The sequence below is a fragment of the Ostrea edulis genome, chromosome 1 (genome assembly GCF_947568905.1).
Source record: "Ostrea edulis chromosome 1, xbOstEdul1.1, whole genome shotgun sequence".
NCBI classification, from domain to species: Eukaryota; Metazoa; Mollusca; class Bivalvia; order Ostreida; family Ostreidae; genus Ostrea; species Ostrea edulis.
Window position 1 is genome coordinate 40014859 of NC_079164.1, and position 24550 is coordinate 40039408.

Here is a 24550-nt window from a genome sequence, read left to right on the forward strand (position 1 = left end):
TACAGAAAATTTGTGTACTTTTTATCCTTGTTTTATTTTGGTCTCTTAAGTAAACAGGAAGTAATACTAAAATGTAGTTCTGTAGCATTGTTTTAAGGACATGTCTCCATAGCAAGTTAGTTTATATAATATTTTTTCAGCGTATTAAGCCAATCAAATTCCGTGTTAGAAATGAAATTAAATTATATGATTGAATTAAACATCGACACCAGCTACTAGAGCTTATGAAACGATACCAGTGAAGGTTGACCATCCATCTTACAGCAGGTAGAGTGCAAGGCTTTGTCGAAAGTAATTAGAGACATCATCTTTCATTCGACAATCAAAAAATAATAACCTATCGTATCAATTGGGGAATTTGTAATTCATTTTTGCCCGATGTTGGGAAAATCAAATATTACATTTAGCTCCTAAGCACGTGGTGTGGTCGAGGTAGCTCAATCGTATTGCGTTCGCTTCCTAACTGGAAGTTCGAGCCCCACTCGTACTAAGACGTAAACATAGATACTGATTGCTCCTTCATCAAATGATCGGAATACAGAGGCTATAATCACGGATCTTTCGGATATCACCTTTAAAATGGAGGTCCAGCTGTGTCGCGACATGCATTGGCACGTTAAAGAACCTCCCTGCTACGGTCCCTAGTGCTAAGCTTACATGTAGGTCTAAATTCGCGGTTCTTCTCCTGCAGCTGGTGATCTCTCAACGGGAGTGAAAAATTCTCGACGGGACGTAAAACAAACCAATCAAGCAAGAGATAAATATCTGTATTGACCTTGTTTGCCATGATTCACTTACAGGTGTTCCTTGCCCTTCAGAATTTGGATAACTCTGTCGTGTGAACAAAAGGTACCAGTGTCGAGTGTTTTTCGATATGATGTCATCAGAACGATATCACTTTTCGTTATGTTATGTATTCCAGATTTTAAAAAAGTTTTCGCGAAAATAATGTTAGAATAGGAACATTAATTCCTTATATGCTACATAAGCAGAATATGTTCAAACGAATATAATACGTATATCTGTCCTTAATCAAATGAAACAGTATCGTTTCTAAGTAGACAAAAACTGCAGTCCAATGTGGTATTAAATAAAATATCAAATATGCAAAAATACATCCTTTCCATCAATACATTATCATTTGTATGATTCTTACACAGAATTAAAATTTATCAATTGACGCATTTAAAGTAAAATACTGTCCCATAAAAAGCATTCGCAGATAAATCTCCTAAACCCCAACTGACAACCATTCCTTTTCTTTCCATGAAAATGAAAGCGGTTAATCTAGCACACTTTTATTTACTTTTATCACAGAATACTCTCACATAAATGGGAGAAAAATACCTTTGAAAAGTTCCATGGGGAAGCATACATTTCTTTTAGAAAAAAAATACTTGTAGTGATTTATGAGATCGGGGATAACTCAACAGAGTTTTGCTGCACGTCTTCAATATTTCATTGAAATGTAGTTTGATTAAAAACCGTACTTATTTCATTGATGACATCCTGACAAGAAAAATAAACAATAATTGCAGTAAACATATACTACTGATTTCCGTAAGAACATCCATCTCTAATACTGTATAAATCATTACGGACGAAATATGTCCATTCATGTCATCTATCATCTATTCTTTTACATTTTAACATCATTTTTATGTCAGATTCTAATTACAAATTTAGTCACTGGAATTCTAACTTAAGGTAACTCCATACTCGCAGTTTTATCTTATATAAGTTTTAAATGTGTATTTAATTCCATTCATTGGAGTTAAAACTAACAAATTTATCAAATAAAATACAAAAGTCGTCAATACTCATACTTTTTAAGATGTGAGGCGTACATAAACAGAATCATACATCACCGTCAGAAAATTGCATTAAACAGTGTTATTAAAATTCCATACAAACTGGTTATGACGATATAGTAGCATTCATAACAATTTCATGAAACTGTATCTTCACAAAAAAATACAAAATGTCTGTAAAAAATAAAGGAAATCTATCGCATAATAGATTTGATAAAGAAATCAATAGAAACAGAGTTATTGCTCTTGGATTCAATATTTGAAAACGTATCATTGATTATTCATCTATACCAGGCATAAATCTAAATAAATCATTGATTTTGGAAAAACCTGATGACATCACAGAAGGATAAAATTACTTCAAATGCTGTTGATGTAACATTACGTCTTCATTGCAAGAATACACCTCACTACCATAAAAGTGTCCCTCTTGCATACTTTTCCAGTTAACATAATCAGAAACGTCTTCATTATCCATATTCGAATTTGATGTCAACGAAGATGTTTGTCCAGGCGATTCTTGTACACTACATAACACTTGTCCTGTGTAACTCACGTCGAAGTACTCGTTTTCTGAATCATCAGATTCTGATTGACTATCTTTTTGTCTGTCGTGAACTGGTTCCTCGTCCTGTTCAAAGATCGTATCCGGAGGTAGTCCTGGACATGGTGGAGATTCGTCTATATCCGGTCTTTTCCCTGTATCATAAACAGATTCTTTGCTGTATTGTACTCTCAGACTTACATGGTTGTAAATCCCAAATGTCGTGTGAGCATATGTGTCTTCCGGTTGACGCTCTCCAGTCTGCGGAGTCTGTAAAGCACTAGGAGAGGTGGGTCCATCGATGTGTAACTCTGGAATATCGTCCAGTTCCTGTGTTTCTAAGAAGAGATGGACGACACAAGTTTTAGTCATGATCCCTTAATGTTTTAATATCCTACCAAGTTTTGTAGACAGTTAAAATCAAACATTTCGTCCATAGTCGTGCGCCGATTGTTAACTTTTGAATATTTTTAGCTTCTTCTTTCCGTGGCCGAGTGGTTAGAGCATCGCGCTCAAAATCACACGGCCTCTTACCTCTGTCGGCGTGAGTTCGAATCCTGCTCGCGCCGTTTCCCAGTTTACTTTCGGAAGGTCGGTGGTCTCTTCCCAGTTACATTGTATCTGGGTTTTCTCTTACACCAATAAAAACTGGGCGCCACCAGATACATGGAACTGAAAAATTGTTGATTGTGGCGGAGAACATCAATCAATCAATCAATCTCTTGAACGACAAAACCAATTCTAACCAATTTTGGTATAAAGCATTTATGGGTAAAGGGAAACAACAATTGTGAGTTTCATTGGTCCTGCCTTTCTTGGGAGTGAGCATCAAAATTAATGTAATTTTTAAATCTTTATTCCCGGACAACAAGCAGCCAAACTGTTTTCATTGTTAAAATAAACAATGAGCCCTCTACCAAAATTGTGAAACCCATGACACCTGGGTTTGGTGTTCAGGTCCCCATGGAGGAGAAGTTGATCATATATTGAAAATGCATTGTATCTTAGAAACCCTTCTTTGCTTATGAACATCAAGATGGTAAACTGTTTGCATTATTGTAATGAGTAATTGTGAGACGTTGGGACGTCATTTTGATGATGAATGTAAAAGTTGCACTCGCTAGTGTGGAGTCCATAGAATTATTAGTTGAACACCATCACCACCCCAGTTTATTTTTTGCATAATTGATACTGATGAGGAACTTTCGAGGAGATATGACATATAAACTGGATGGTAATTATCATAATCATCTGGGAGTTTACTTTGAAGATGGTCAAATCGAATCGGTCAACAAATCCTCTAGGCCTTTGAATATTACATCACCCTTTCTTTCTACGTACATATGAATATGACAATATTTGTTTACTGAAAAAAGTAACCTGATTAATGGCTTATATTTTTTTCGTACTAACTAACATTTTTCGATCGAGTAATATGTGGTCAATCGTAGCAATCGCTAGTTTAGAAATATTTGAGTATTAATTATTTGTTTTAAAATTCCATGTACACATGTCATAAGCTTTGGAAAATATGATGTAGAGTACTCGGGTGACCGTTGTGTATTTTACATTAATTCTGTGTCTTATAATCATGAATATATAAAATGAACATAACTGAAGAATGAAGAACTTATCAGGACGTTTTACAGAAGAAGAGAGACAGAAGCAATATTTGATGCATATCACAGATGAACAAAGAGTAGATCTAAATTTTGAAATAAACAATCATGGAACCTAAGGCAGTTCCAACCCTCTAGATTTATGGGTTCAATCTTATATTTGATTGTTGATTCTTCAAATAATATATCTTAGTAACAAATAAAAATGATAAAATGGGTATTTTGCGGTATTAATGATTTTTTTTTATCAATTCACACAAAATATCTGTTATCGACGTCAGAAAATTGCAATTTTCCTTAAACAGCATTATCAAAATTTCACAAAAACTGTTTGTAACGATAAAATAGTATTCATAACAATTTCATGAAACTGTTTCTATAAAAAAAAATGTTTCTGAAAAATAAAGGAAATCTATCGCATAATGGACTTGATAAATTCTTTAATGAGAAGAGAGTTATTGTCCATGGATTCAATATTTTGAAGCATATAATTGATTATTTATATATAACTTAAACTTTTGAAATATTTTGTGATTAACAAGATTTTTACAATAACTATTAGAAAAGACTCCATCAAAATTTCTGTCATGCATAAATCTTATCAAATCATTGACTTTGCAAAGTCTTATGACGTCAAAGGAGGGTGAAAATACCTTAAAGTTCAGTACACTCACAAACACATTCCAACTACAGATTTTGCATCCTTGAATGTGCCCGAGACTTTAAGCTAATCTGGTTATACACATTTCATATGAATCACCCATGTAAATTTCATTATTGTGAAATATGTATTTACAACCAATTATAATTCGTTAAAGAAATTCAATGTCATTTTTTGTTGTTGGAAATTATAGGTGAATTGTGACATCTGAAGCAAGCAATTCAACGTCACTATACACGTGTAACCCACGCATGCTTCATCATTTGAAATCGAATATTTCCCCAGATATAAACTTTACCATTTGCTTGACTGAAAACCGAAATTTTACTTATAGAGTTAAAGAAGTGAATTTTCCTCCAAAACTCGAACTTTGTCATTTGATTGTCCAGTCAATCGCTAAACCCGAAACTTTACTCGAATGTTCAATAACAAAATTCATATCCTGAACATTAAACAATAGAAGGAGCTTGAGAAGGAGCTTTAACATAGACCATGCACGTAATTCTAATAATTTTGGAGCTGGTTTGTAGCCCTGATCCTACCGCTCATATGCAACTGTTTGTGGAGACATATAGAAATGGAAATATGAAAAACAGACAGATAGATAGACAAAGGTAATTTTATACAACAGGAAGGGAGAAAATACAACGGACCAGACTGGGATTCAAATCTGCCCCTCAATCTCTAATTAGATTCTCTTCCAACCGAGTGATATTTTCCACCGGCGATCGAACCCGTTTGAGCCTCACATCCTTCCCTTTTTAAATGTTATCACTTTGAATACATCAATCCAGGATCTTTATCTCCAGGCAGACATTTTCAACTGTCAGTACCGTGGACAGGATCTTTATCTCCAGGCAGACATTTTCAACTGTCAATACCGTAGGCTGGATCTTTATCTCCAGGCAGACATTTTCAACTGTCAGTACCGTAGGCTGGTCTACAGCACTAACTGTAAGGAAGGGAGAATATGCAACCAATCAGACCGAGATTCGAACCCGGGCCCCCTGAATCCACAGTCAGGTGCTCAACCATTGTGCATGAAATATTGTCGACAGGACGTAAAGGTAACTAAAAAGCAATCAACCAAGTGAGCTATCGAGCCACCGGTAATCGGACCGTCACATTCCTCCCTCCTTAAATATCTTCAAATCTAGAAGACATCAATCCGGGAATTTTTTTCTGTTCACGGCACGCCAAATGTAACAGGAATAGGGAAAATGCGCTGTACCAGACCGGGATTCGAACTTGGGTCCCTTTAATCTCTAGCAAGGTGTTCTGCTGACTGAGCAATCATGCCACCGGCGATCACATATATAACCAAGCAAACTTATAAAAATTTGGATATATTCACAAATAAATTAAATTCGTGTCATTCCCTAGAACAAACATCCCATCAAGGGTTTTTATAAGTCACCAGCTGGACATGTCGTTACTTGGGATGTAAATATTGTTGCAGATGATGACCTGCAATCACAAAGTTTAAGAGGTCAGCCATTCAGAGAACATCGATCTTAAAAATTATAATAGAATTTCATTCCCATTACCAATTCTATCGAGGAATACTCCAGACGCTGTGCTAAATATGAAAGGCAAAATCTTAACATGGATCAACAGTATTAGAGAAATATTAAAATCGCGTATTACACACGTAACAAAGACAATAGCGTACCATGTATCCCTCTCTGTTTAGTCAATCAAAAGTGATGAAAGAAGTAGATATGTTATACGTGAAATATGTGCTGGTTCCAGTTGACAAGCTTGTAACATAGTTTTTGTATGTTGGGCTACTTATTACAACTTTATAAAACAGGTGAAGATAACGAACAATGACCAATCTCATAAATTCTTGAAACAGTACAAAATCTAGAAAAACCTGTTGTTGGTTTGAATGCTGTCTGTCGTGTTTCTTACAAATGTTTGGGCCATTTTTTTTTTCTCCTTTCAACAGTTCAAGATAAAGGGACCCAACATAGGATAAGTACTCCTCCTATGCACCTGATACTACTATTGCTGTTTCCAGGGCTCCATGTTTGTCCTCATCTCGGGTTCCGGGTTAGAATAAGTCCTCAGTACCCCTTGCTTGTTGTAAGAGGCGACTAAGTGGGGCGGTCCTTCGGATGAGACCGCAAAAACCGAGGTCCCGTTTCACAGCAGGTGTGGCACGATAACGATCTCTCCCTGCTCAAAGGCCGTGAGCGTAGGTGACGTCTCCATATAGTGAAAGATTCTCGAGATGGACGTTAAACAACATTTAATCAATCAATCCTGATTTAAAATTTGTATTCATTTTAGAATTTATGAAATTACTATTCGCTACCTTTATATTCAACATATGTAGTTATTGCTTACCTTTCTCAACTCTTCTCCGTTTGAATTTGTTCCAAAGTCTGAAAACAATGTTGAAAACAAAAATGTCATTCAACAAAACAACATCCATAAGCATGACATGTACTTGCGTGCTGTGAAAATGCCATAATATGAACCTTAACATAAGAAAAAACTAAGGTCCGCACAATATCAACATCGTAATTTTTTTATATGTGAAATGCATACACATAGATGTTTTGTGTGAAAATTTTAAAGTAGTAATATTATGCGGACCTATTCGAATATCTTCAATGTAGTAGAAATGCGACGCATTTTCAAAATTTCGGTTATCATTTAGACAAGTGTATCTCTGTCATTAATTGGCAATGCAATATGTACTTCATTTTTTAATAATTCAGGGGACCAAATATGATACCAAACGAACTTAGTTCTTTACCAATACAACCTTTCACTGGGTCAAACGATGCCCGATATCTTTCATACCGATTCTTAAGCAGTTTTTTTACACACTGATTTTGATTATGCATTGCTCTGTTTTCGCGATCAAGGTATGTGGGTGTGACCAGTAGACAGGGGATGTTTACTGCTCTAAGGTATCTGATACCAACTCTGGTATGTCAAGTCCGTGTTTGCCTGGCTCTCAATGTTGTATTTTTTATTAGTTCTGAGATGAATCACTGTTCGTTATCTTCACATTTTCGTAAACTGAGATATCAATAACCGAGTTAATCATACCTTAAACTTGAGATGCCAATCAGTAGAATAAGTATAGCTGACATTAGGCAAGGAAGGACAACATTCAAAAGATATCTTTTGTTAGCTGGAATGAAATGAATTGAAAATGTCATTTTTATTGAATGAATTTATCAAGCTCATATTTCTCTTTCAATTAACACTGTCATGATCGTGTGCAGGATTGGACAAAACAAGATGGCAGACGGCATTTCCAAACAAAGGTAGGCTCTTAAAACTCTCCATTTTACCGACTTATTAGACGACGAATTTATGAATTTAAAACACTGCCTGGCCCGGGAGGCATCATTAAATTGATTGGGTGTTGGAATTCTTACTCATGTACACATACAACTCTAAATTCATTGATCAAAGTTGACGATGTTGCCTCGATAGAATTCGAAGAGGGCGAAGATGTTTCTAATCATGTTTTCATGCATTTTAAGAAAGATAATTTCGGTAAAATAGACTGTGCACATATCTTTTGATGAAAACTTGAACCAGTGTATGCTATTTGTCCCTTAAATTGCCTTGGTTAGATAGATATCATGACTTGAACATTTGCTAATGTGCAGGATTGAACTATGGTCGTTTCTATGATAAACGTGCCGGATTGGACCTCAACAGGTTATATCTCAGGTAATATAACCTGTGTTATTATCTGAGATATAACCTGTGTTATTACCTGAGATATAACCTGTGTTATTACCTGAGATATAACATGTGTTACCTGAGATATAACATGTGTTATTACCTGAGATATAATCTGTGTTATTACCTGAGATATAACCTGTGTCATTACCTGAGATATAACTTGTGTTATTACCAGAGATATAACCTGTGTCATTACCTGAGATATAATCTGTTATTACTTGAGATATAATCTGTGTTATTATACTTTAATGTAAAATACTCGAATCTGATTGGTCGAGAAGTATTTGAAAAGACATATTGTTAACCTCTGAGAACAGAAAGCACGCCCTCCAGGGTGATAGTATCTAGCAACGGGTAACAGTACTTGACAACGGGTGATATTATAAAAAATTATCACATGCGTCAAATTTATGCGCGTACGGTTCGCCGTAGATTGTTAGACGACGTCGTTTGAGCGTTTGTAATAAACACGAATACCCGCATTGATATACGAAAAATCGCATAACAGTGATTGATCAAATGTCAACAGACGTAAGTCTTTCTGCTTTGTTGTTTATATAACATTCAGTATAATAAAACAAATATTGCATGTAGTTGAGGGTAACATTGAAAATTTTCACCCCAAGAAAACCATTGTCAACCGAGGCGTAGCCGAGGTTGACAATGGTTTTTCGAGGGGTGAAAATTTTCAATGTTACCCTCAACTACATGCAATATTTATATATTATTACCCGAGATATATCCTGTGTTATTACCTGAGATATAACTTGTGTTATTACCTAATTATTACCTGATGTAACCTTTGTTTGTACCTGTGTCATTACCTATGTTTTAATTGTTGATATTACCTGTTATGACCCATGGTATTGCCTGTTTAATCACCAGTGTTGATACTTGTGTTATTAACTGTTCTATCACCTGTGTTATTACCTGAGATATAATATGTGTTATTACCAGAGATATAACCTGTGTTATTACCTGAGATATAATATGTCTTATTACCTGAGATATAACCTGTGTTATTACCTGAGATATAACTTGTGTTATTACCTAATTATTACCTGATATAACCTTTGTTTGTACCTGTGTCATTACCTATGTTTTAATTGTTGATATTACCTGTTATGACCCATGGTATTGCCTGTTTAATCACCAGTGTTGATACTTGTGTTATTAACTGTTCTATCACCTGTGTTATTACCTGTGTTTTTACCTGTGTTATAATTTGTGATATTACCTGTTTTATCATTAGCGTTATTGTGCTATTAACTGTACTATTACCTCTGATATTACCTGTGTTATCCTTCAGAATAATACAATCAATTTCATTGGTCGAGGGCTGGTCACGTGGAGGGAGACAATTCGTGATGTCTCCCTCACGCACAGGGTGACAACTGTGTTGTCTCCCTGTAGAAGAAACTTATATTGGCACAAGCGAGAAAGCACTATTAAAAAATAATTGAAAATATGAGGAATCGTTAATCATAAACTTCATCGTCAACATTAACGCTCGCAAATAACAATCGAGAAGAAAAATATTTCCATTATAATGCAATTTTGCATTTCACTTTATGTTTACGTTTTTGTTTTGAAATACGTTACGAAATGTATACGTTTGACGTTATGTTTTTGCGTCATTCTACTGTGACGTCAAAATTTAAAGTTTTCTCTCGTTTAAGGGTGTACTCTCGTGGTAATTTTACCACGAGTGAGTCTCCATACTTTTTAAAGTCGTAACTGTGGGAATGCGTGTGTTTTATTTCGTATGCACAAAGAAGAACATCAATATCTGTTTTTATTTGTAAATAATGTTAATAAAGTAACAAAAATTAATTTTCCTATCTGTAGCTTTGACATCTGTTATTTTTCCATCAACTGCAGTCAACTACAATATGCCCCAGATTGGGGCAACCCATTAACTTGTATGAAAACTTGGTAATTGGCTAAAATTCAAAGTAATAACATCTTACATTTGGTAAGGTAAAGAAGGAAAACTTGGTTTTTCACCGATTGACCTTTGGCTGACCCCGCAAAGGGACGTAACTTGCGGCGAAGTGTTGATACGTGTATAAAGTAACAAAAATTAATTAAAACATGACAATTTTTTACTCATTTTCTCATTTTACGACATTCATGATGACGTTACCATTGTAAACAAACTCAAGCTCAAAGACGCATACTGTACCGTGTACGATGTCGCATTTAGTCTATTCTAAAGCAGTCCATAAACATACATGGGCGATTCGTTAGAAGTAAAACGGCAGTTATAGATCAGGCTGCATCCAATATTCTCACAAGTGAGTGGCAGACAAAGAAAATTACAGACAAGCAGGCACAACCACGCACATGGTGACACACTACAGTACTGTACATATTGTCAGACGAGAGGGGGAATGGAGGGATGTTAGCGATGTAGTACCCGAATCAGAGGCTGCTGATATAGTATTGAATAAATTTGTAAGTTTTTCAATATACAAGAATTTTTTTTATGAAAATAAAATCTACAAACTATGTAGTTCTGTACCTAAATTGATCTGCGATCTTCCCGATCCCGCCTAGTCGGTCATGAGCGAATCTCGCTCCTAACGTTCAATGTATCATTATTGGAGCATCATTTTGATTAAAAAGTGTAATCTATATCATTGTTTTAAAAAATCGCCAAAGTATACAGCGAATTTAATTCATTAAAAAGAGTTCAAAGGGAAAAGGGGGTACATACAAGGAAGGGAAGATGCCTATCAATGTTGGGGTCAGAAGGTCAAAGATCAAGGTCACAGTGCATGGAAATTAGAAAATGCTGATGCGGGGCATATGTTTTACACATTCTGTAGTTATCAATGAATTAGTATTGTATATATGCATATATTATTTATGTTTTCTGATTATTTATTATATAATGAAATAAAAATATAGAATTTGTTTTAAAACAAATCGTATATTGTTATTGTTTAGAATGTATATCAGTGTAAGAAGGGGGTGGGGACACAAAATGGTTCAAATCTTTGTTCCAATGCACTATCCCACACATTTTTTTCATTTAAATTAAACAAAAATATGATTCAAATTTACATTAGTAATTTCAGTAAAAGTTTGATACAGATATTCTCCCTAGGTTGAATTTTTGATGAAATAGGTCTTCAATTTTGTGATATTTTATACAATTATGTTAATTAATACATGCTTTTTTGTAGAATTGGTGATATATTTTATGTAAAAGTTATTGAAATAATCATTATGCTTAATTTTCATAAAGTAAAAGAAAGCCAAGATTATTCTGTCCTTAATATTTTTTTATAGTGTGTTTCTTGTGAAAATTGATGATTTTCATGAAATATTAAGTTTCAGCAAAGGGACAACTTTGAGGGGCTGTAATTCTTTAAAGTCCACACTAAAATACTCTTTTTTATGTTTAAAATGTCTTTCGGATAAAGATGTATCAGTTAAAATGGTTTATCAAAAAAGTTTGATACTGCTGAAAAAATTCAAACCAGGAGAGAACATCCTTAACTTTCTCAAACCTCAATGTTTTGCTTTCGTTAACATATATATCTAATAAATGTATGACATCGAGTGTAAAACAAAATGATGTATGTTGTTGAGGGTAACATGAATTTCAGCACTCGAAAACTATTAAAAAGTTATCAGAATTTTCTGCAGAGAAAGTTGTTACGAATTCATTGGCATTTTAGATAAAAAAGATACTTGGTAAAAGTCAATAAATTTGTGATCGTTTTTGTAACATTCAATTCTTCGGGATAATAAAACTATTATGGACTGTTTAGAAGGGAGACATCACAAATTATCATGTCTGAGTAGAGTTATCCCCTCGGGCGCATAGGCGCCCTCGGGTGATAACCCTACTCAGACCTGCTTTGTGATGTCTCGCTGCTAAACAGTCCATAATTGTATATTTTTATTTGTGATATTACCTGTTTTATCACCAGTGCTATTACCTGCACTATTGCCTGATTTATCGGTGTGGTTGACTGTATGATCAGCTCCATACGGGTTTTTTGCTGTTGTCTCCGTTTCTAATTTAAAAAAAGAACAAAAACGCTATGATCAAATGATATAGATTAGATTTGTATCATGAGGTTTAAATAATAACGATGTATTGCTTTGGGTACTAGATATATTTAGTATGATAAAAGATAAACTATTAAGTTATATTGTACGAGGCCCTCGTATTTTCAATGTACTTTTAGAAAAGGTGAAAATTAAAGTTCTGATACATATCTCATACAATACACAAGAAACATTGGTGCCAGAAAGATTTTGGGAAGTGTAAGAACTAAATATTTTAAGAAAAGGTGTTCCAAAGAATCCCTTTGTTTCATACCAAGCGAAAATTACAACGCGATGGCTGGCAAAATATAGAGAAATTTCGATCAAATCCGGAGATGAACGAACTAAGTGAAAAGAATCGTTAATTATATGAAATAACTATTTATTGGTGGCTCATTAATGCAGCTTATATAAGATTTTTACTTAATTCGCAATACCAAAGTCAACAGCAGGCTATACTAAGTTTACTCTTGTCCGATAGATCGATACAAAAATACGTTTGTCTGATCGATCGATATACTAGTACTACATCTCGACAAAATATAATTTCTTTTCCGTGACGTTGCACGTGAACATTTCTGATCTCGACAGTTTTCGTAATATTACGTGGTCAAATTCTTATATTTGAATAAAAATGACCTCTAAATGGGATACATTTCACAATGCAGCGCGAGTTATCCCCCCTCCCCGAATACAGAGGGTGCACAAAATGTTGCGGTCCACAATTTATAGCGTTAATATAAGGATTTACGACATCTGCTTGCAATTAAGTGCCACTTAACGGGACATGGACACGATTTGAGCCGACATTTTAAAAATTTTATTTTTCCATTTTTAATATTTAGAGTGCTTAACTAAGGTATTTCTAATGGTTAGCAAAACCTTGAATATCAGTTGTCAAGGTACATGAGAGATACAGAGCTCACAATTCCTTGTTATATAGACAAGGCTCGTGCCTTGTTTTTGTTTACATAGGTTAAATATATCAGTAAAAGTTCATTTAAAGCAGATGTTTTTCAATGTACAAGTTAATTCTGAATACAACTGATATTCAAATGGTTGACCATTAGAAATACTCTAGTTAAGCGTTGCAAACAATAAAAATGGAAAAATTAAACTTGAAAGTTTTCAGCTCATATCGTGTCCATGCCCCTTTAAGGTATTTTTCTGTAATTCGTGAAAAATAAAATGACTGCAAAATAATTTTAGTCACTGATTTTATTGATGTGTCCAAGGTGTGATTTTTTTCGCAGACAATGTTGGGTCATGATCTAACAAAGTCTCTATTTATTTGTGCAACGAACGCATGTACATTCTATATTAACGGGTCTGGGGAGGGGGGATCGAACGTTGCAACACACACACACACACACACACATCTTTGGTTTAAAAAAGTGCGAGAGAAAGATAGAGCGTATGGTATTTATAGTTTCCCGAGAACATCGTTACTGCATTGATTGTCGGATAAAAATCTAAATTTAAATACTTAAAGGGGGGGGGGGCTCCTGTAAGTTTATGTCATCGACATCGAATTTCATACTGATTGTTATTATTTTCAACATTCATCAAATTTAGTTTTATGGGGGAGGGGTGTTTATGGAAATTTGTGAATTAGCTTTTATTTCAGACATTGATAACACACCCCTTAGCAATAAATGCTGTAAATTATTCGTCATTTTAAATTCTTTTTTAAAGAGTTTTTTTTATTTAGTACATGTAGCTAACCTATTTAAAACCCATGCAGACGATAAAAAAAGAGATAATTCTAATCAAGATATCAACAACTTAATCCTCTGGTTCATTCCCCCCCCCCTTGAAAATTTTCTAGATCCGCGCCTGGGCAATGTTAATTACATGTACATGTATATCGAATCCGTATTTAATGTAGTCTTTCTGTAAAAATCTGGGTTGTTTTTGTTTTTTCACGTGCGATTCAATATTTTGAAAATATTTCTTTTATTCAAATCAAGTTTAATATATTGCACAGCTCGACCAGCATTGCAGTTACGCAGCATTAGGAAGGTAGAATGGGGACTACCCCCAACAATTTTTTCGACATTGCTCTTTTTTCCGCTATTATTACAGGCAACGTTGCCCATTTTTAAAGTTCGATCTATTGGCTGGTTCCCGGCCTTTTCTTTTAAATAGTGATAGTGAATTGTAGTGGAAATGTAATTAAATTAACCAAATAATTGAAATGAAAGATCTGAACCCTTGTCCCCTTACCCTAAAATATTAGGATTTAGAGCTTTGACTTCTTTTTAAATTTTGCAAGATAAGAATTTCCACGCAATTACGAAACCAAATTCTTCTCTAGCTGCCCACCCCTTTATTTTTTTTTAATGAAAAAAAAAAACACCGATGCAACGTGCCCGATTATGTGATTTCAGCGTGCTGTACAGATTACAGATACTTCTAAAATTTTCGGATTCATTGTATTACAACTTGGACAGAAATAAACATCAGATACGGCTGTAACTCCCCCTCCCACCCCCGTTTTATGTGAATCTTAGGACCGCCTCGATAAGTACGATCCCCAAATTGCGAGGTAAGGGGAGTAACTGCAAAAATGTAGCCCAAACATATCTGTAATTAAAGAGTTCACTTAGTTTACCACTGATTTCACAAAGAAATGGGGGGGGGGGGGATCAAAGTACAAGTTTACTCTGCCAAGCCCAATTTTCTGAAACCCTGATATCGTTCTTTTTAATACTTTACTAGTTTTAGTAGTGATATTTTTCTACTAAAAGTTCCCATCAGTAAATGTGGGGAGAGGCCACAAGGCTAGTATATTTATTTTCCCATAGCAAATAATAATATGGTCTACTTATACTAGTAAAATAATCCGCTTTGACACAAACTCGCACAATACATTAAGTTTACACACTTTTCTAAACTCTTATATCGAAATACATGGTCACCCATTAGATTTTTAAGGTTAGTTTCTTGACAAATATTCACGATACTCAATAAAAATAATGCTCCAGTTTGACATGTTACGTGTATGCCTCTGACCTGATCACGTTCTTCTTGTGCTTTCGAATGCACCGCTTGTCAGACAGTGCATGCGTAAGATTATTATTGTTTTTTTCCTGACGTTTAAAGTTTAAAGTAATTCGATCCTCCAGCGATTTAATCAGATTTTGCAAAATCAATGATTTATTTAGATTTATGCATGTTAGGAACGTATCTTTTGTTGCAGCCTTTTTCGAAAGTTATTGTTAAACTTTTGTTAAAAATGAAATATTTCAGAAGTCTAAGTTGTAGATGGATAAGCAATGATAAGTTTCAAAATATTGAATCCAAGGGCAATGACTCTGTATTGATTTCTCTATCGAGTCTATTATGCGATAGGTTTCCTTTATTTTTACAAACATTTTGTATATTTTTGTGAAGAAACAGTTTCATGAAATTGTTATGAATGCTATGATATCGTCATAACCAGAGGTTGTTTTTTTTTCGGGGGGGGGGGGGGTTAAATTTTAAATTGATTGATTTATTGTATCTTGCTTAACGTCTCACTCGAGAATTTTTCACTCATATGGAGACGTCACCAAGACCGGTGAAGGGCTTCAAATTTAGGCCTATGATCGGCGCTTACGGCCATTGAGCAGTGAGGGTTCTTTAGCGTGCCACACCTACTGTGACACGGATCATCCGTTTTTAAGGTCATCTCTGAGGACCCGTGACATCACATCTGATGCCGAGCGTTTGGCGATGGAACTGTCACTACCTGTTTTAACAACTTAGGTGTGTCGCTGCCGGGATTCGAACCCCGAGCCTTCCGCATGCGGGGCGAACGCTCTAACCTCTCAGCCAAATTGCAATTTTCTGACGGTGATATATGATTCTGTTTATGTATGTCTCAAATCTTAAAAAGTGTGATGACCTATATATTTTATTTGATAATTTGTTAGTTTGAACTCTAATGAATGGAAATAAATACACATTTTAAACTTGTATCAGATAAAACTGCAAGTATGGAGTTACCTTAACATATTTTACCACGAGTTATTTTTTTGTGGTCATAAAAAATATATAAACCTTGGTAAAAAATAAATAAATAAAATAAAAGACTTCATACTTTATTAGAACAGACATCTGTCCCGCAGAAACGCATGCGACTTATGAAATTTTATTTCATATAATGGGCCGGTGTTGTATAGTAGCCTTTCCCCCTAGCCATCGTTCCTCTCGTAAAAATGGCTATATAGTAGTTTTTCACCCGGAAAAATATAGTAGATCTTCCCCCACGGAAATGTGGCTATATAGTAGGATTTTTCCCCCTTTATAGCCAGATGACCCCCACGGAAAACCTACTATACAGTAGATTTTCTCCCTTCTTTTCATTCCGGTTACGTTTACGGCGGACCATTCCCATACATATTCTTTCCATTCTGAAATTAATCCTTTTCTAGCTATTCATTTCTTTTATATCCTTAATGGATAGTTAATTTCCGATTTCCGTTGGTTGGGGTTTTTGGAAATATATATTAATTCAACAAACATTGTTTAATTCAGTCGAATGTTATGTAAAAAAAAAAAAAAATCATATACGTAGTTATAATGTAAAATCAGAATAGTTCGTACTTTTACAACAGCACCTATTTAGGCAACTCAGAATTTGTTAATTAAACGGATATTAAGTATTTATCGTTCGAGGAATCAAAATTGTCTCTCTCCAATTGATTAACACAAAAACTTTTCATACAGATAGTGGAGTAAACTTAAATTCTACAACTCTGTTGATTGTCTACCCCTGATTCCAAATTGCCGCTACTAAGGAATCAACTCGCTCTCTCGCTAGACATGGTTCTTTACACCTCATTAGGGGGAAGTGGGATTTTTCAATTGAATTAGATGTTTTTGAGAGGAAACTTTTCCCCCAACTGTTCTCGGGTCATTGGTGAATTAATAGATGTGAACATGTTATCGATATAATTGTAATTATTCCAGGTGGTGCAACTCAGTCCCAGCTGTACTGTCAGTACTTTGATTTATACATATTCGTTTACAAAATGTCTCCATATATGAATTTATTTTGAATCTGACAAATGGACAATGTCATCATATTTTATTCCTATACGAAGAATATTCTGGAAAAGTTTTGATTTTTAGTATGTATTCCTAAAACGTTTTTAGCTCGCTCAACTGAACTTTTCTGATCACCTCTTGTCCGTCGTCTGTCCGTCTGTAACCTTTCCACATTTTCGACTTCTCCAGAACCACTGGACCAATTTCAACCAAACTTGGCACAAAGCTACCTGGGGGTAATGAGGATTCAATTTTATTTAAATGAAGGGCCACAATAACAGCCAAATAGTAAAAATGCATTGAAAACTTTTAAAAATCTTCTTCTCCAAAACCACTGGACCAAACTTGGCACAAAGCATTCTTAGGTTCAACTGTTTAAATGAAGGGTCAACGGGCCTCTACAAGGGGATATAATAATCAAATAATGAATTTTTTGTTGTTACCTTTGATTTTTTTTTATTTATTTATTTATTTATTTTGGAATCAAAGTACTGGTATAATGATAGTTTTGCTAAAGTTTGTTTATTGCTAGGACCTGATGCTCAGATGAGCGATGTTGCTTATGGGCCTCTCGTTACTTTTTAAGTTTCACATAACAATTTTATAAAATTGTAGGATAGAATTATTCAAGTGTTAAAACTGCAGTCCTGCAGTTGCATTCATGTGCGTTTCCCTCTGATTTGTGGATTTTATGTTAATATTCTTTTACAAATAAAATGAAAAGGTGACTATTCTTGAATGTTTCAAACTTATTTCTAGAATGCAGCTGGAAACCCTATAGATATTCATCTAAAGGTGAATATAAGAGATTCACTAATTTTCTCTCTAATTTGTCTCCTTGTAAAATGCCAATACCTTGCTACTTGAGGAGCCGTTTTCGGAACATAAATTACGTAACTGTTCTCCGATACAGTTTAAAGTCTTACATGAATTCAGTATAACATCTTATAAATACCATTTATAATAAACATTTTAGGTCACCTGGGTCACTCAGGTGACATAATGCTATTGGTCTGCGTCAGTCGTCGTCCCTTGTCCATCGTCCGTCTAGCGTTAACAACTTCTCAAAAACTACTGGACCAATCTTTTCCCAATTTGATATGTAACATCTGTGGGAAAAAGGGAACCAGAAAATGTAAATTCCATTACCCACCATCCCAAGGAACCTTAATGTTGGGGTAAAAACTGTAAAAAATATGCAATTCTTTAATAATCTTCTCTACTCCTAGGCATATAGCAGACTAACTGAATATATGGTAATGATGAACCAGAAAGCCTCTACCAAAATTGTAAATTTCATGACCTCCGGGGCAGGGGTTCCTGAGTTAGGGCGTGGCCATATTAGTCATATAGTGAAAATGCATTATTCCTTTAAGCATCTTCTCTACTACTAGGCAAATAACAGACAAACTGAGCATATAGTAATGATGCGCAAGGAAGTCTCTAACAAAACTGTAAATTTTATGATCTAACAAATTGTTTATTTTGTAAAACAGGCTGCAGTGTTTCAGGATGGGGGAAGAGGGATGGGGGTAAAATGGTCAAAGACAGTTAATGTGTATAGTGCTTAAAATCTTATTTCTAGTTCTTTTGATGTTATATGAAAACTAGATAAATAAAAAGATGAGGTGATGAAGATGCTGCCTACCCGAGTAATACTTTTGGGGAAAGACTTTGCTGGACGGGGGTTGGGGGGGGGTCTGAAATTCCGTCTATTAATCTGCCACAATATATTGCACACTGAATGCATTTGTAAAGAGGTTATATATGCAGTCTACCAAATGATTCAATTGTAAAGGCTTTGGGGGATTATACAAAAAAGAGCAGGTCTATGCATGGGCTCAGGTGGCCGTTAAGGCCTATTGACCTCTTGTTAATTCAAGATATCGATACAATCAAGACTGCAGAAGATCATTGAACATAAAGATTTACTCTGATACATTGTGGCTTACTCTTTGTTTACCACCCTCCTACCCACACACACAGAGAGAGAGAGAGAGAGAGAGAGAGAGAGACACACACACACACACATATATATATATATATATATATATATATATATATATATATATATATATATAGTTTGGTATGAAACATCTGGGGAACGATTCCCGCATCCCTGAGGCCTTTGGGGCGGGGCAAACACTACCAAAACTTGACCAATTTTCAAATATGTTCTTTTCTACAACCGCGTATATTTAAAGAAAACTAAATGCATAGTGATGTAGAGCAGGAAGGCCTCTACCAAAATTGTAAATTTCATGATCCCCGGGGTAGTGGTTTTGACCCCAGGGCAGGGCCAAACTTACTATATTGTGTTTACGTGTAAAACCCTTAAAAATAACATCTTTAGTGCTGTTGATACTACATTGAAAATAATGGACATTTAGAAAGAGCAGATATTCCTTTACCAAAATTGTAAATTTGAAGATCCCAGGGGTAGGGGTTTGGTATTACGGTGGGCCAAAATGGTCAGTTATTAAATGTGTGAACAATAGAAATTTTTAACTTCTTGATAACTATCATTCCAATTCTTTCCAAATTTGGTATGAAGCATCTTCGGAAAAAGGGGGGGGGGGGTATACACTGTAAATTTCAGGATTCCTGGGGCCTTACGGGCGGGCAAAACTGCCCAAAATTGACTAATTTTCAAAACATTCTTCTCTACAACCGCACATATTTAAGAAAAACCAAATGCATAGTGACGTAGAGAAGGAAGGCCTCCACCAAGATTGTAAATTTCATAATCCCCAGGGTGGGGGTTCTGACCCCAGGATGGGGCCAAACTTAGTTTATAATATTTGTGTGTAAGTTTGTTGATACTGTATAATGTAACTGCATACTTAGGAATAGCAGAAAGGGATGTACAAAAAATAGTTAATTTTACAAACCAGGGTTTTGACTCTGGGATGGATCCAAATTAGTCATATGTTTTAATGTTAATACACCTATAATATTATTTAAAGCTTTTCATCAGTGTATGCACTTTTGAGGGCATTGAAGAACACATCTTGTTTTATACTGTTGCTGAACGTTAGAATTTAGCTTAGATATTCAATACAGGAATTTTTTCGTACTCAGGTGACCGATAATGCCTGTGGGCCTCTTGTTTAGAAATCAATATCTAATTTGAAAATGCAACAATTCTTTAAGGAAATAACAAGAGAAAACAAGAGATGTTTGTAAAACACATATGCCCCCCATAGTGCAAAATTGAAAGGGTTATACACACACACATCATTTAATTGAGAGTAGTATCATCAATTCAAAATATTGAGCAGACAATATCTTCCTATGTCAAGAGTGGATTGACCATGTGACCTAACAATCAATAGGGGTCATCAACTCATGAAGATGTACCAGTGTACCAAGTTTGATGTCTGTCAAGCAAAGGGTTCTCAAGATATTGAATGGACAGTATATTCCTATGTCCAGTAGGGGTAATTTTCTCCTGAAGATGTACCAGTGTACCAAGTTTGATGTCTGTCAAGCAAAGGGTTCTCAAAATATTGAACGGACAGTATATTCCTGTCTAGTGTGACCCTTGACCTTTGACCAAGTGACCTCAAAATCAATAGTGGTCGTCTTCTCCTGAAGTCGTATCAGTGTACCAAGTTTGATGTCTGTCAAGAAAAGGGTTCTCAAGATACTGAGCAGACAGTATATTCCCATGTCCAGTTTGACCTTTGACCATGTGACCTCAAAATTAATAGGGGTCATCTTCTCTTGAAGATGTACCAGTGTATCAAGTTTGATGTCTGTCAAGCAAAGGGTTCTCGAGATATTTAACGGACAGTATATTCATATGTCCAGTTTGACCCTTGACCTTTGACCATGTGACCTCAAAATCAATGGGGGCCATCTTCTTCTGAAGATGTAGTGGCGTACCAAGTTTGATGTCTGTCAAGCAAAGGGTTCTCTAGACATTGAATGGTCAGTATATTCTTATGCCCAGTTTGACCCTTGACCTTTGACCAAATGACCTCAAAATCAATAGGGGTCATTTACTCCTTAGGATGTACCAGTGTGCCAAGTTTGATGTCTTTCAAGTAAAGGGTTCTCAAGATATTGAGCGGACATTATATTCCTGTGTCCAGAGTAGATTGACCCTTGACCTTTTGACCTGAAAAACAATAGGGATCCTCTTCTACTCATAACTAACCCACATATGAAATATCATTATCATCAAGTGAATGGTTCTCAAGATATTGAGCGGACAACACATGGTCTACAGACCGACCGACAGACCTACCGACCGACAGGTGCAAAACAATATGCCCCCTCTTTTTCAACGGGGGGCATAAAAATAGTCTGCATAATCATGTATGTATACTTTTATGGTCTCCTTTATACATTGCATATACTTGGTCTACTTAAGGAGGTACTCTACATCGTCATAATGGTTGACTTCCTTTTAAAACATGGTGGAAAATATAAATATATTCTTATATATTTATTTATTTATTTATTTATATAATTTCGTATGCATTATACTTTCTCAGTAATACCGTAAAGTATATATCTAAAATGTATCTCTATAAAAATTCATGTATCTACATTCAAACTATCGGCAATATACACTTTTCGATACTCATATTTATGCAATATCAATATTTGTTGTACAAAGCCCGACTGACTTTCCATAGTCTGTTTTCTAAATTCAAAACCATAAACCTGAGGGGGTAACCCAGCTATGGGGGAAGATCTACTATATAGTAGACTTTCCCCCTAGGTGGAAAGGCTACTATATAGCCATTTTTCCGGGGTGTAAAGCTACTATGTAGAAAAGACTATTATACAACACCGGCACGTGCCGACCCATACTAATCTGTCTTGCCTTTGATTTATCATACCGATGTAAAACTTCCTATGCCAGAAAATTCTAAATTTTGGCTATTTTATTTTATTCACGTCATGTTAGATAGAGATCCACTCTATAAGTAAATCATCGTTCTGAACTGACACATTAAATATGTACTCCTTGGTGATAATTGTGCTCTATAGTTCTTCTTCCAATGATTTCTCCAATTTGTGTTTCCATCTCTTGTGTGAAATTATAGGTAATGATTCTAAAATAGTCGAAATTCTTAAAATACATCAATGCTTTATCATTTCATGGTGCTCCATTGAAAATTCATTTGTTTTTAAAACATTTTTTAGATTGCTAGACAAATTTCAGAAATAAATTAAACACTTTTCTGACCTGTATTTGTACAATTTAGACTGGTCTCATTACACAAACAGCCCCACCCTCTGTCACAGTACTCTGATGGTGAACAGTCACATATCTGGCTACATTTACGTCCGTAGTGATTAGGTGGACAGGGCGAGGAGCAGTTATAGCCCCAGTATCCGGGCTCACATTCTGAAAAGATCACCAATGTTATACTAACTTCCAATCTGTATAACACTTATCAAAATATTTCATGAAAATGGTTATTTTAACACATTCTCAAAAACATACCCACACATGTGTTTGCAACTTGTACATAATCTTTGCAGCATGTCATAAATGTTCTGAAATTACATATCATCAAATGAAGGAAATTAGTTTCCTGTAAATCTCCTTAAAAATAGATCTTTTAAGCAAAACAAAAACCATATTAAAAGTATGATATATTTACTTATTTCCACAGATATTCTCTCCAGTAAGATATTGACCAGATATCCACGTAATGTTAAAGATCCACAAACAAAATATCCTCAGTTCCGTCATTTCCAACCCGATGTAGTGAAACGCCTCACCGTACTATCAGTTAAACAATATTTGGTGTCTATCATTCGCTTCCTTGTCACAAAACACGTGATTTGACTGACATCATGTCACCGTTATTCCAATACTTCATAGTACCTATATCAAAAATGTACTGCGTCTTGCCAAACACGAGTCGGCTTGTGGTAAATATCGGAGTGGAGTGGAATGAAATCTGAATTTGATATTTCCAGTTTTGTGATATTTTGATAACAGCTATATCCTGCTTGATTATGAGCAGGGTGAGTTACCAATTTCACCGCCTTGTACCGAGAGTAACATTCTTTCCATGTTCTCATATTCTAATTGCAAACCAAACCCAATCAAATAATTTTTATTCAAAGCTAGACATGATATATACATGTAACAATACAATACAAATTTCATAGTTCCTCAATAAACTGTCCATATTCATGTGGATTCTGTGTACTAAATTGCATGGTTATTTAAAAAAAAAACCTGACATACTAAAAAGAGTCTCTTAAAACAGCATTCAATGTAAATAAATTTTCATTTTCAAATACATGTAGGCCTACAATCATAAACTTATTATCACCCAATTTGTTGAAAAACATTTCCTTAAAATTGCTTTTTGTATCTCAACATAGATATGGACAGTTCATAGGGATACGGCTGTCAACTTGATTCTGATATCAAATAATTACTTATTGCATTAAAAAATCTTTTAACGCTTTTTTACATCAAAATGTTTGTATTGGTTTTGTCTTGGAAGCTGTTTGAATTACTAAATATCCCTGTTCCGTGTTACACTGTACCGAACAGTCCTTGTAGTATACACATACGGGTGTATCTAACATTTTCTCTCGTTTGTTTTATTTATTTTTTATTTTTTTTACTTTTTATACATTTTATTGTAATAAGGTGTTTAAATATTGTTTCCTGCAAACTTCTTACGCAGATGATGTACATACATCTACCTTTTAACAAGTATTGACTGTGTAGATTATTCCAGAGTTATATTTATTCCTTAAAAACTGATAAAAACTGATATTCAAATCTGTGACTATTTAATACATATATCTCAGTCCTCTCTTCTCCGCTTCCCAACTGTCCAAGACAAAATCCAACATCACGTCGGATTTCTTGCCTCCTTGTGTTCATGTAGCGGTATCAAAGGGAAGAGAGAAATTGTTTATGTTATGTCCCATCGAGAATGTTTCACTCATATTGAGACGTCACCAGCTGTAGGTGAATACCCAAACTTCCGTCAGAGTTCGTTTGCTTACAAACCAAACTCTTCCATTTAGGCATTATGGGATAACGCAAACTCCGTACAGCGTCAAATTCTCCGGGACTACTTTCCCCTACGAATAATGACACTGCCAC

General features: G+C 35.0%; 1 protein-coding gene across 1 annotated transcript; it reads right to left on the minus strand.

The window, feature by feature from the left end:
• Window positions 1-19: 19 nt before the first annotated feature.
• On the minus strand, window positions 20-24402 carry LOC125656947 (uncharacterized). Its single transcript, XM_056148487.1, has 7 exons — window positions 23076-24402; window positions 22916-22968; window positions 22655-22816; window positions 12306-12383; window positions 7702-7786; window positions 6988-7025; window positions 20-2693 (listed from the first exon to the last, which is right to left on the minus strand). The coding sequence occupies exons 1-7, from the start codon at window positions 23165-23167 to the stop codon at window positions 2167-2169; spliced, it is 1035 nt and encodes a 344-aa protein (XP_056004462.1). The 5' UTR covers window positions 23168-24402; the 3' UTR covers window positions 20-2166.
• Window positions 24403-24550: the final 148 nt, after the last annotated feature.

Excerpts from the sequence above, each read along its gene's own strand:
- LOC125656947 (XM_056148487.1), bottom strand. The coding sequence starts at position 23,167 with ATGACGGAACTGAGGATATTTTGTTTGTGGATCTTTAACATTACGTGG. Across the intron at positions 22,969-23,075 it reads GAGAATATCTGTGGAAATAA|AACATTTATGACATGCTGCA; the intron begins GTAAATATATCA and ends ATGTAATTTCAG. Across the intron at positions 22,817-22,915 it reads AGTTGCAAACACATGTGTGG|AATGTGAGCCCGGATACTGG; the intron begins GTATGTTTTTGA and ends TGATCTTTTCAG.